This window comes from Hemitrygon akajei, chromosome 1 (assembly GCF_048418815.1).
Source record: "Hemitrygon akajei chromosome 1, sHemAka1.3, whole genome shotgun sequence".
NCBI lineage: Eukaryota > Metazoa > Chordata > Chondrichthyes > Myliobatiformes > Dasyatidae > Hemitrygon > Hemitrygon akajei.
In genome coordinates, this window is record NC_133124.1 from 65,197,099 (window position 1) to 65,210,237 (window position 13,139).

General features: G+C 38.4%; 1 protein-coding gene across 1 annotated transcript in view; it reads right to left on the reverse strand.

Moving 5' to 3' along the window:
- Positions 1 to 2,578: 2,578 nt before the first annotated feature.
- The window catches only part of tmem64 (transmembrane protein 64), a 63,441-nt gene continuing 52,880 nt past the window's right edge, over positions 2,579 to 13,139 (reverse strand). The window contains exon 3 of the mRNA XM_073044542.1: positions 2,579 to 9,820. Coding sequence (XP_072900643.1) covers positions 9,629 to 9,820 — 192 coding nt within the window. The 3' untranslated portion in view covers positions 2,579 to 9,628. The remainder of the gene's footprint in view (positions 9,821 to 13,139) is intronic.

The following is a 13,139-nucleotide window of genomic DNA, read 5'->3' on the forward strand; positions in this document are numbered from 1 at the left end:
GGCATATATTAGAGCAAAAGATAGTGTGAAGCTAGAGAATTGGGACATTTTTACAAACCAACAGAAAGCAACTAAAAAAACACGAGGATGCAAAAATGAAACATAAGGTTCCCCCCCCCCCCCCCCCGATATATAAAGAATTAAAGAGAAACAAGACTAGATATTGGACCAATGATGTTGGAGAGATAGTAATGGGGACAAGGAAATGGCAGATGAACTGAATAAGTATTTTGTATCAGTCTTCACTGCGGAAGACACTGGGAGTATGCCAAAAGTTTGAGAGTGTCAAGGGGCAGAAGTGAGTACAGTTGCTATTACTAGGGAGATGGTGCTTGAGAAACTGGAAGGTCAGAAGGTCCCTGGTTCTGATGGACTGCACCCCAAGGTTCTAAAAGAGGTAGTTAAAGAGATTGTGGAGACATTAGTAATATCTTTCAGGGGTCAATAGAGTCTGGCATGATTCTGTAGGACTGGAAAATTGCTGTCCCACTCTTCAAGAAAGTAGGAAGAAGGAAATTATAGGTCAGTTAGCCTGGCATCAGAGGTGGGGAGATGTTGGAGTCAATTGTTAAAGATGTGATTTTGGGGGTACTTGGAGGAGGCACATGACAAAGTAGGCCCAGGTCAGCATGGTTTCCTTAAGAGGAAATCTTGCTTGACAAATCTGTTGAAATTTGTTGAAGTAGTAACAAAGCAGGATAGACAAAGGAGAATTAATGGATGTTGTGTACTTGGATTTTCGGAAGGCCTTTGACAGGGTGCTAAACAATATAAGAGACCATAGCACGACAGGCAAGAGAGCAGCATGGATAAAAAAAATTGCCTACTGCGTATCAGCCAGAGTAGGAATAAACAGATCCTTTTTTGATTGGCTACAGATGACTAGTGCTGTTCCACAGGGTCTGCTTCTTTTTTTGTTGTACATCAACAATTAAATTGGATAATTGATGTCTTTGAGGCTATGCTTGAGGACAACATGATGATATTGTAGGGTAGGTTATGCTGAGGAAGCCGAGAGGTTGCAGAAGTACTCAGCATGGCATAGAGGTGGCAGATGAAATAGTGTCAAGATATGTATAGTCATGCACTTTAGTAGAAGGAATAAAAACATAAACTATTTTCTAACAACACACACAAAATGCTGGTGGAACACAGCAGGCCAGGCAGCATCTATAAGGAGAAGCACTGTCAATGTTTCGGGCTGAGACCCTTCGTCAGGACTAACTGAAAGGAAAGATAGTAAGAGATTTGAAAGTAGTGGGGAGAGGGGAAAATGTGAAATGATAGGAGAAGACCGGAGGGGGTGGGATGAAGCTAAGAGCTGGAAAGGTGATTGGCGAAAGTGATACAGAGCTGGAGAAGGGAAAGGATCATGGAACGGGAGGCCTCAGGAGAAAGAAAGGGGGAGGGGTGGGAGCACCAGAGGGAGATGGAGAACAGGCAGAGTGATGGCCAGAGAGAGAGAATAAAAACAAACAACTAAATATGTCAGGGATGGGGTAAGAAGGGGAGGAGTGGCATTAATGGAAGTTAGAGAAGTCAATGTTCATGCCATCAGGTTGGAGGTTACCCAGCCTGTATATAAGGTGTTGTTCCTCCAACCTGAGTTTGGATTCATCTTGACAGTAAAGGAGGCCATGGATAGACATATCAGAATGGGAATGGGACGTGGAATTAAAATGTGTGGCCACTGGGAGATCCTGCTTTCTCTGGCGGACCGAGCGTAGGTGTTCAGCGAAACGGTCTCCCAGTCTGCGTCTGCAGATTTCCTCATGTTAACTATTTTCTAAGTGGAGGAAATTCAAAACTCCAAGGTGAAAAGGGATTTGGGAGTTCTCATGCAGGATTCCCCAAATCTTGTTTTGCAAGTTGAATCTGCTGAGGAAGGTGAAAGCAATGTTAGTATTAATTTCAAGAAGACTAGAATATAAAAGCAAAGATATAATGCTGAGGTTGTATAAGGCACTAGTGAGGCCTCACTTGGAGCTTTGTGAGCAATTTTGGGCCACATCCACAAGAAAGGCTCTGCTGAGATTGGAGAGAGTTCAGACAGTTCATGAGAAATTTTCTGGGAATGAAAGGGTTATAATATGAGCAGTGATTGAAAGTACTGAGCTTGTACTCACGGTAATTTATAAGAATGCTGGGTCTCATTGAAACCTATCAAATGTTAGAAGACCTAGGTAAAGTGGATATAAAGAGGGTGTTTCCTTTCGTGGGGAGCTGAGGACCAGAGAGCACAGCCTCAAAATAGAGGGATGTCCATTTGGAATAGAGATGAGGAGGAATTTTTTTTAGGCAGAGGTTGGTGAATCCATGGAATTCATTGCCATAGGCCAGGTCTCTGGGTGCATTTAAGGCAGAGGTTGATAGGTTGATTTGTGAGGATGTAAAAGGTTATAGAGAAGGCACAGAAAAAATACAGTTAAAAAGGGAACTGAATCAGCCTGATAAAATAGTGGAGCAGACTCAATAGGCCAAATGGTCCAATTCTGCTCCCATGTCTTATGGTCTTACTAAACTGGAAGGGGTAACATGACCAATGGCATTTGTTTCAGAAGATGACGATGATAGCATCTCACTTTCAAGTCATTTATTAAAACAGCTATAGTACATTTTAAAATTTTGACATCAATACAGCTGAAAAAATGCACTTCATAGTAAACAATAGTTTCAATTTTAGTGCATAGTAATGCAATTGTTTTGACACAAATTTTTAGACACCTAGAGCAATGATACAATGGGGTCAGTTTGTGTTGAAGGGTGTAAAGAGGTAGGGAAGAAAGAAAACTTGCACTTATACACCTTTCAGAATCTCAGGACATGCCAAAGTTCTTTAGTCATTGAAGAATCTTTTGAAGGTTATCCACTATTGTAATAAGTAAAGCAAAACACCCAATGTGTTACATAGAACTCCCAAACAATACAAGAGGACATGGCTTTAAGGTAAGGGGAGGGAAGTTCAAGAGGGATATTATAGGAAGGTGTTTTACTCAGAGAGTGGTTGGTGTGTGGAATGCACTGCCTGAGTCAGTGGTGGAGGCAGACACACTAGTGAAATTTGAGAGACTACTAGACAGGTATATGGAGGAATTTAAGGTGGGGGGTTATATGGGAGGCAGGGTTTAAGGGTCAGCACAACATTGTGGGCCGAAGGGCCTGTACTATTCTATGTCCTATGTTCAAACACAGCCACCTTATATTGTCTAGGATCACTTTTGGTTTATTCAAAGAGGGCACCTCCAAGTACTAGATTTTCAGCCTAGATTTTTTTTACTATCTACCTGTGGAGCAGAACTTCAATCCGGAGATGTTCATAGAGCACAAAGAACAAGTCATAACAATAAGGGGAGTATTGAAACTGCCATTTGAGAGACATTATGGAATTGGAACCACTATTTAGAATATATAATGCAATTTAAACTTCTATATGCTTTTTATGCTTGCGATTCCATACTGGCATTGTGAATGTAAAGTTCATAAGTATCAGAACCTTGATGCAAGTTATTCACACAAAACTTTAAACAACTATGATGACACTTCTACAAATTTATCAAGCAACTGTCTGCAGCTGATTATTGGAAACTCTATATACTGCATACATTATATTTTCACTATTAAACATTATTGCCTTGCACCAATATACGAAGGTTTCAGCAAGCAGAATTCAAATTTTAAAACCTTAATACTTTTCCAACAAATATAAATGGTGATTCAATTTACATACATCAAATTGTCCATCATAGTGAGATTGCCACTCAAAAGTTAGATAACTTTTTGCATAAATTCAACTTTGTTTATTAAGAGAAGTCACAGCTATAATTTACATTTGTTTACAATAAAAAACATGTAATCAACATTTCAAATTCTAAGCTATATTGGTTCCATACCCGTTTCACTGATAGAGGCAAACAGGAAACTAGGTAAAAATATATTTCTTTATAGTGTGCTTTTTTAAAACTTAATACAACTAAACATTCTTTAGAGAGGATGTATACCTCATTGATTAGCTTATTGATGATCTGGTTCAAATGCAAAATAAGATTTTAAGAACATTTTGGAAAAGCATACACTTGATACATGGTTTTCAAATTTACTTAACTGATGACATCTGCACCCCCAATTTACAAAGCATAACCAGATATATATTTTACTCTCTTATCACAATTCAGATCAGAATGACACAAATCCAGAATGCCCATTATAACAGGATTCAAGTTATTCCTAAAATATATTTTCGCAACTACACAGTACATTTTACTTCAGGCATTCACTACCACTATTTAGTTTTGCCACACAATCCTGAGTAAATTTTGAAAAAAATCTGAATGGTTCAGTTGCCAAATGTAATGTACATGTCAAATAAAAAGAAATTCATGTGCAGCTAATTGAGCTAGAATAGCATGCTTATCAATTCCAATACCCATTATGCATCCAAGTTATAATAAAAAGTACTAATGGTAGTTGTAAACTGAAAATATGTTTCAACATAAAAATATCATTACATTATGAACTGTAAATAAAGTGGCTATTAAATCACCACCAGGAGAAACAGCCTGACAGAGCAACAAAAAAAAACCTTTATTTGAAGTATCTGTTCAGAAAACTTGTAGCATCTGATATTTAATATGGCATTCATTAACACATTTGGTATTAAATTTGCTGTTTAAAGTAATGGTTCTGAAAATAAAATGAGCCATTACTTGTATTTTGTCTCATATGGGATGCAAAACTAACATAAAATATTTCCCATCCTGTCAATTTAAACAAAACTTCAGATATCACACGATATCTGAAAACCCATTTGAGGAAAATAGTTGGCCCGTCAAGTAATTAGCTTCTTATGGACAGGAATTTTTTTTGTCAACTTGTGTGAAGATTTTTTTGGCAACAAGAATCTAGTTTTGATGTATTATTATTTCAACAACTAATTTCAAATGCTGGGTACAAGCATCCTTGCAGAAGTGGACATGCCACTGAGAATTGGCAGACCTCTTTCATAATGAAGGGATTATACTTACAAGATATGGTGATTAATACATCAAAATTAACCCCTTACTACTAAAACATTCACATAGTACAGTAACAAAAAGCTTTAGGAAATTAACATATACAAATCATTAGTTTTAGGCAAGCTTCAAAACCATTCGCCTGCTCACAAACACACACACACTTTTGAAAATGCATGGTACATCTTGAACCCATGCAAACTGGCATAAGTCAAAAAAATATATACATTACTTTGTGATTGCATTTTTATTTTTATGTTTTGATGAACAGGAGGGAGAATGATCACGTGCATCATGTTCCCACTCCTATCTGGTTCAAATGGATAACCATTAATAGATAAATGTCTCTAGACTAATATGTTAACTACATTGTGCAGAATAATTTATTTAGAAAATAGTATATTAACCTAATTCAATAATAACTGCTTCAACAGTTGAATAACAATGTGAACTTGTATTTGGAGATCATTGCTGTTGCCAACCTTTAGGAATCTATAGTATCATATTAAAATACTGTATATATAACTAAAGTGCATGTTCCATGTACCATGGTCATTTGGGCTACTCCTCATTTAGAAAGATGCAATTCAATTATAGAAATAAATTTAAAGATGGAGCTTACTTGGTCAGCAAAACAATGTGCAAAGTTTAACCAATCTCAAGAAAGATACTTTGATTGCTTGATAGGGCTGAAGAGTGATGGGGGAACTATTGGACATGGGAGAAGAGAAGATACACAGGGAGTAGTTAGAGTAGTGGGTTACAGGAAAGTGGTAGAAGGGTATCAAGTTCAAGAAATGTAGAGACCCTAGTGACTAGGTGAAAGAGAAGACGGATTGAGAGGGAGAAGATTACAGGGCTGTGGACACGGAATGGAAGGAAATTCAGAGACAAAGGGCTCAAGGAATAGGTAGAAAAGCAAGTGAGGAGTTGGCAATGGGCAAGGACATCTTTGTGCGAGCCTGCCTCCATGTGAACACACACTGACAGGCACTTGTACACACTTTCACCTAATAACAGTGCTATAATTCTTGCAAAAGAGCCTTGTCTAAGATTTTGGAGCTAGTAACCGTAGATCAAGATCTCCATCTGTTAAATCCAGTCTGTTGGTATGCAGTGACCATCCCACACTAAAATATCATAGTCAGGTAACCTTCACTCTCAATAGATTCTGAACATTATGGACAACATTACCAGTGATGAACCAAATGTTGCTCTTTTTTCCGTGACCAAAGATATTTCATGCTTTACAATGATGTCACCAACTTGAGGTGAAACATAATGGGCAGGAAATAACCAGCTCAAATCACAGCTTAAGTAGGGCAAACAGAAAAGGGAGCGCTATCTTCAACAGAATGGTTTTTGCTGCCAAGGACAATCTAGTCTGAATGACTCCCCCCGTGGGAAAAGTGACACTTGCTTCTGGCCCTAGCACAAAACCAACGTGCTATGGTCATTAGTGCATATGGTCCAACCCTAAAAACAATAGATCAGGCCAAGTATGACCCTGAAAGAAACGCAAGGTCAGCAAATGCAAGTTGCTGCTTCTAAGTAACTTCATGCTCCTAGATGCAAAAAGATAGCAGAGGATATTAATTTTGGAGGAATCCTCATCCTAAAAATCTTGAAGCATTATTTTGTTATAATCAGAATTTTCCAAGAAAAGCACAAGACCTTATAGGCAATACTCCTGATCCAGAGAGTGGTATTTGATAAATTATTTCACGGCCTGACTGAGAAACCATAAAAAATAAATCTATAATAGAAATCATTAATTAGCAACAGGAGTCATCAGATGACCTCATTAGACATGCTGCATAATTTAAAAAGATCATAGCTAATCTGATGCAATTTGAACAATGCATTCCTTTCAACCCATCCATTTTTGTTGCTTAGTAAATCTACTTCTACCTTAAAAAAATATTTAAAGGCACAGATTCCACTGCCCTTTGGGAAGAGTTCCAAACAGATGATCCTCAAAGTATTTCATCCATCCAACCTTAAATGGGCAACTTCTTATTTTAAACAGATCTAAATTCACTCACTAAATGAAACATCCTTACATCTACATATTCTATCAAGGTTCCTCTCAATCGTCTCTATTCCAGCAAATGCAAGCATGCTCTATGTTGCTATTCCTCACAAGACAACCCATCCATTCCAGAGACGAGTGTAGAAAACTTTCTCCAAACTTCTAGCACATTAACATCCTTAAATGAGACTCATTAAAAATACAGCACTCCAATTGTGTTCCCACCAAGCTCTATATAACTAAAGCATACTCTTGCATTCAATTCTCCCAGCCAAAGGTGATAAATTTGTCAGCTTTCCCAATTACTTGGAGTGTTTGCTTGGCAGGGAGATAGAAAGGTCTAAAGGAGAGAAATAAAGCTGGAAGGAAACTTCAGAATAGTAAGCAAATTATGCAGCAAAAACAAATTTGAGCAGCGGGGAAGCTATTAAAGTAATAAAATTAAAGATACAATATCTGAATACTTGGAGCTGTTGCAACTATGTAAATGAATTAATGGCTTAAATCAAAATAAACATGGATATATGATGACTTTGTCTCAATGGAAGCTTGGCTGCAGAGTGACCAAAATTTGAAATTAAATACCCAAGGTTTCTGTCATATAGAAGTTGCAAGGCTAAAAGGTAAACTTGCGATACAATTAAAAATGGAGATCATCTCAGTGGTGAGAAAAGATCTTCGCTGACAGATCGTGACGCAAACTGAAATCGATTTGGGTCAAGTTAAGAAATAGAAAAATGTAGCTGTAATGATGAAATAGTAGTTGTAATATTGCGTGTGTCATAAATCAGGAAATTAGAGGTGCATGTGACAGGTAATGCAATAAGCATGGGACATTTTATAACTGAAACGCAAACACATCAAATCAGATTTGCTGTAATAAGGTGGAAGACAAATTTATGGAATTTATAAGAGATACTTTTCTAGATCAGCATGTTGAGAAACTAATTGGGAAAGTTCATCTTAGATCTTGTGTTGTGGAATGAAAAGCATTAATTGATAAAACTTGTTATTATAAGGGGTCTTGGAAAAGAGTGATGGTGATATGAAGGGTTGTCAGTAATTTTTAAAGTAATCTATTTCAATACAAAACTAGGGCTTAAACCTGAGCTAAGGCACCAATCAAGGCATGAGGAGAGTTGGTTATGATTGATTGAGAGAATATATTGAAATACATGATTGTGGACAGGTAACAATTACCATTTCAAGATATAATGCACGAGTTGCAAAGAATGATAACTTGATTCATTCATCTATAAAGCAAAAGTCCTCTATCAGCATATCCTTCCTGTACTATTTTGCTCTCTGACAAAGTTTCGCTATGCTGGAAAAAAATGGACTATTCATCAGGGAGTCAGCCATCAGCAAAGATACACATGAATGACTTAATATATCTTGGCCTTTAGTGCATGAGCACAGCTTTTGGCCACCTGAGAAGATCAGTTCTCAAATGTGGCACTATGGTTAGTGTAACAGGCAGTAGTGATTCCTGCTTCCTACATCTTTCTAAGCCACAGCGTGAAGAGGCATCATCCAACACTGTCTTAAAATTCATCAAATATATTGGCAGGAGAAGCAAACCAATGTCACAGTCCTCTCCCAGTCAACAACACCAACATTGAGGGTCTGCTTACATTTGTGTTGCTTTAATGACAGGCCACATTGTTCACATGATCAACACCAGATTCCAACACAGAGGTATATGAGCTCTGCCATTATCAAAAGAAAACTAAACAAACTGAAGAGGAGTTTTAAGAATTTGAAACTGTAACAGCTTCACCAACTCTTGGAATCCCTGCCCATGTCACTTAAAATAGAGAAAAAGCATTTGGAATAACATCAAGAACAGATGCTCAAGAAAAATGGTAGAAGTGCTTTACCTTCTAGTACCTTTGGCAGATTCTGTAGGTTGCACATTATCCTCAGAACCCACCAAAGAGGAATCAATCAAAAAGGATACCCTAAGAGGATAATGTAGTGAAGTTAAAGTCTATTGTTGTAATCTATGCATCATCTTACAGTTCATTTCATTCTCCAGATCTACAAAGCATTTTTGTTCTTTTCTCTTCCTCTTTGACACACAGGCATCTGTGAGAGACCATGTTACTCGATACACTGCAATGCCAAGTGTACAAGAGTGCAAAATATTGCACTTCCAAAACTACACCACTTTGCATAATTTTGGTTTGGAAAATGACTTCCAAGAACAACAGTCCAAGAGACCAGAGGCAAATTTCCTTACCTCTTTAGTGAGAAAGCCAGTTGTTAAATCCTGTATCCTTACACAACTCAAAAAAAAATGACAACTGAACAGAATATGGGGTTCAGTTACCAATTTATTACTATTGTTGATTTTTTTTTATCAAGATGATCTCTCACTTGTTTTTTCCAGCAACAACTATACTCCACCATGAATGGCTTTCATTAGTATCTTTCTATTTTAGGTATCAATACCATTCTTTTACTTTCTTCACTGTTAAAGCAGTTGTGTGAAGCCATACCTACTGAAGTATAACACTTAGGCATTAGCCTCTAACAACCTAAATTAGTACTGACAGGTTTACAGTTCCATGTGTACAATTTTCATTCACACAATATTAATTCCACCACTTGTCAGTGCTGAAGTCCTCTTATTACAGAATGTCAAGCTGGCTCCATTTGGGTGACCACCTTTGATCAACGAAGTCTTCAGTTCCATCTGGCAGGCAAGAATGGCTGCATCCAATTCAGTGTGTGCCCTGTGCACAACATAAAACATCAATCCAACACTGATGCATATCTGTACCAAAAGAAAGCAAAAACCATCTGGATTAATACATAATTTACTGTTTGTACTTCTACAGCAATTACATTTGTAAACTTTCCATGTAATCAATTCAATATCAAAATGCACTCAGTGGCCACTTTATTAGGTGCACCTGGTCATTGATGCAAATAACTAATCCACAGGTCATGTGGCAGCAATTCAATACATAAAAACATGCATAGTTGAGAGTGGCAGTTGTTGTTCAGACCAAACATCAGAATGGGTAAGAAATAGGATCTAATTGACTGACCATGGAATTACTGTTGGTGTCGTATTCAACTGCTTAATAGTGATTTTCTTTGCAGTTTAACAATTAATTATCTGCTTGTATTTTAAGTAGCTCTTTTCCGCATGTAACAGTTTAACATGCCTCCTAGAGGTTATAATGTGTATATTCAGTCATTCAGTGAGTCTCCTAGTGGTCACAGTTTTGTATATGCAAATACAGTGTGTCCCCAATGGTTATATCGGTGGGATTCTGGAAGCTACTCTTGGTATTGCATTATTTGAATAGGGAGTATCTCATTGGCTAACTGTTATCTACATATTTGAATGGAATTTGAGCTGACAAGACCAGTGCCATCTTAGTCATTTAGAGCTTTTCTAGCTTCCTTTGCATAGCAGACCTCAATCACTCTCCCATTTCAACTTTCCTTTCTTCTATCAATGTTTAATAAGACAATCATTAAGTGACAGGTTTTGTGCCTCTTTCTAACCTCAGAAAAGAAGCTAGAATTAAAACATCAGAATCCAACAATGCTGCCAGGCAGGGCTGTCTTGCCTCAGAAACTGCTGGCCCCCTTGGATTTTCACACACAACAATCTCTAGAGTTAACAGAGCATAGTGCAAAAAAAAACAAAAAAAAAGCTATGTGTTACAACAGTGGTGTGCAGAAGTGTCTCTCTGAATGCACAACACGTTGAATCTTGAAGTGGATGGACTACAGCAGCAGAAGACCACACTGGGTTCCACTCCTGTAGTATCAAATCAAGCAGTTAGCTTGTGCTATTACAGCTCGGGGCTTCAGAGATCAAAATCAATCTCAGTGTCCTATGTAAAGAGTTTGTATGTCATCTCCATGGAATGTGTAGATTTCCTCTGGGTGCTCCTGTTTCCTCCTACAGTCCAAAGACGTACCCGTTAGCATGTTAATTGGCAACTCTAGATTGTTCTGTGACTAGGCTGTGGTTAAAATAGGTGGGTAGCTGGTGGCACGGGTTGAAAGGCCTATTCCATGCTGCATCTTTAAATAAAAAAATAAAATCAGTCAAAACAGGCAATTTGCATTTAAGGTGTGCATAGTGAAAGTCTTCAAAAACAAGAAACAAACCTCTACTGTGATCAAAAAGATGCCTTTATGGGATAAATTTTAAAGGAGGAGAAAATAACTGGAATTTAGACAAAAGAGTTACAGAACCTGGAAACAGGCCACTCAGCTCAACTCATCCATACAACCAAGTAGTGTACCTGAACGAGTCCTATTGTCTGTACTTGGCTCATATCCCTTTAAACCGGGGGTTCCCAAACTTCTTTATACATTGGCCCCCACCATTAACTGAGGGGTCCACAGACCCTAGATTGGGAACCCCTACTTTAAATCTTTCCTATGTATTTATCTGTCTAAATGTCCTTTAAATTTTGTAATTGCACTTGCCTCTGACAGTTCATTCCACTTACTGCCCAACTTCGGTATGGAAGAAGTTGCTCTAGGGTCTCTTAAATGTTTCTCCTCTCACCTTGAACCCATGCTCTCGAACTTTAGACTTCCCTGCCTTGTGAAAGAGACTATAACCACAACTTATCTAGCCCTGCATGCTTTTATAAACTTCTATAAGGTGACCCCCTCAGTCTTCACTCCAGAAAAGGCAATCCCAGTTTCTTCTGATATCTCAAGCTCTCCAGCCCCAGCAACAGCCTTGTGCATCTTTTCTGCACCCTTTGCAGATTAATGACGTCCTTCTTCTAGCTGGATGACTAGCAGTGCACATGATACTGTACCCCAGTGTATTCTCACCAATGACTTGGAAAGTTGTAACATGTCGTCCTATCTCATGTACTCAGTGTTCTGATCGATGAAAGCAAATATGCCAAATGCCTTCTTCACCATCCAATCTACACTCTCAAAGAACTATGTACTAAGACCCCAAGATCCCTCTGTTCTACAGCACTCTCCATCACCCTGTCATTTACTGGGCAAGCACAGGCCAGGTTTAACTGGCCAAAGTGCCAACTTTTATATTTTGTCAGAGTATCATCCACTCCATTCTTTTGCCCACTTTCCCCTGTTGGTCGCATTTTAATCTTAAATAACCTTCTACGCCATACACTTTCTCAACAGTTTTGGTGTCATCCACAAACTGACTAACCATATCAACTACATTGTCATCTACATTAATGATTTGGATTGCAGAGTGCTGTGTCAGGATTGTAACATGGGGTTTATGAACAATAAAACTGTTGATGTTCAGGTCTGGGCATCTGGAGTGGTCTCAGACTTCATCCTTGCTAGGTTAATCTTTGAGCTGGAGTGCAAACTGGAGACAATGGGAGAACTGTCTGAATTGTTTGTAATAGGCATCATTCTGAATACATCAAGTCAGGTACATAATTATCGTTACCAACGACCTATGGGAACACAAATGACAAAAGTTTGAGAATCTAGTCACTGATACTATCCAATTGTACATTTCTAACTGGAAAGATGAAGACAAAATTCATTGATAAGATAGCAGGTCTGTTAACAACATGACAGAGGCACCTGTTCAAAGAGTATTGAAAGAAAATATAAAATGAAAGATAAAGGGGTTTGAATAGAATAGGTTCCCAAATACGTTAGCCCCCTTATGCCAAAATCAGCTTAGATGATTATTATGTTATGATCCAGTCATGGTTAATGATGGAACAAGTCCCCGGGGCCTGACGGAATATTCCCCAGGCTGCTCCACGAGGCAAGGGAAGAGATTGCTGAGCCTCTGGCTAGGATCTTTATGTCCTCATTGTCCACGGGAATGGTACCGGAGGATTGGAGGGAGGCAAATGTTGTCCTCTTGTTCAAAAAAGGTAGTAGGGATAGTCCAAGTAATTATAGTCCAGTGAGCCTTACTTCTGTGGTGGGAAAGCTGTTGGAAAAGATTCTTAGAGATAGGATCTATGGGCATTTAGAGAATCATGGTCTGATCAGGGACAGTCAGCATGGCTTTGTGAAGGGCAGATCATGCCTAACAAGCCTGATGGAGTTCTTTGAGGAGGTGACCAGGCATATAGATGAGGGTAGTGCAGTGGATGTGATCT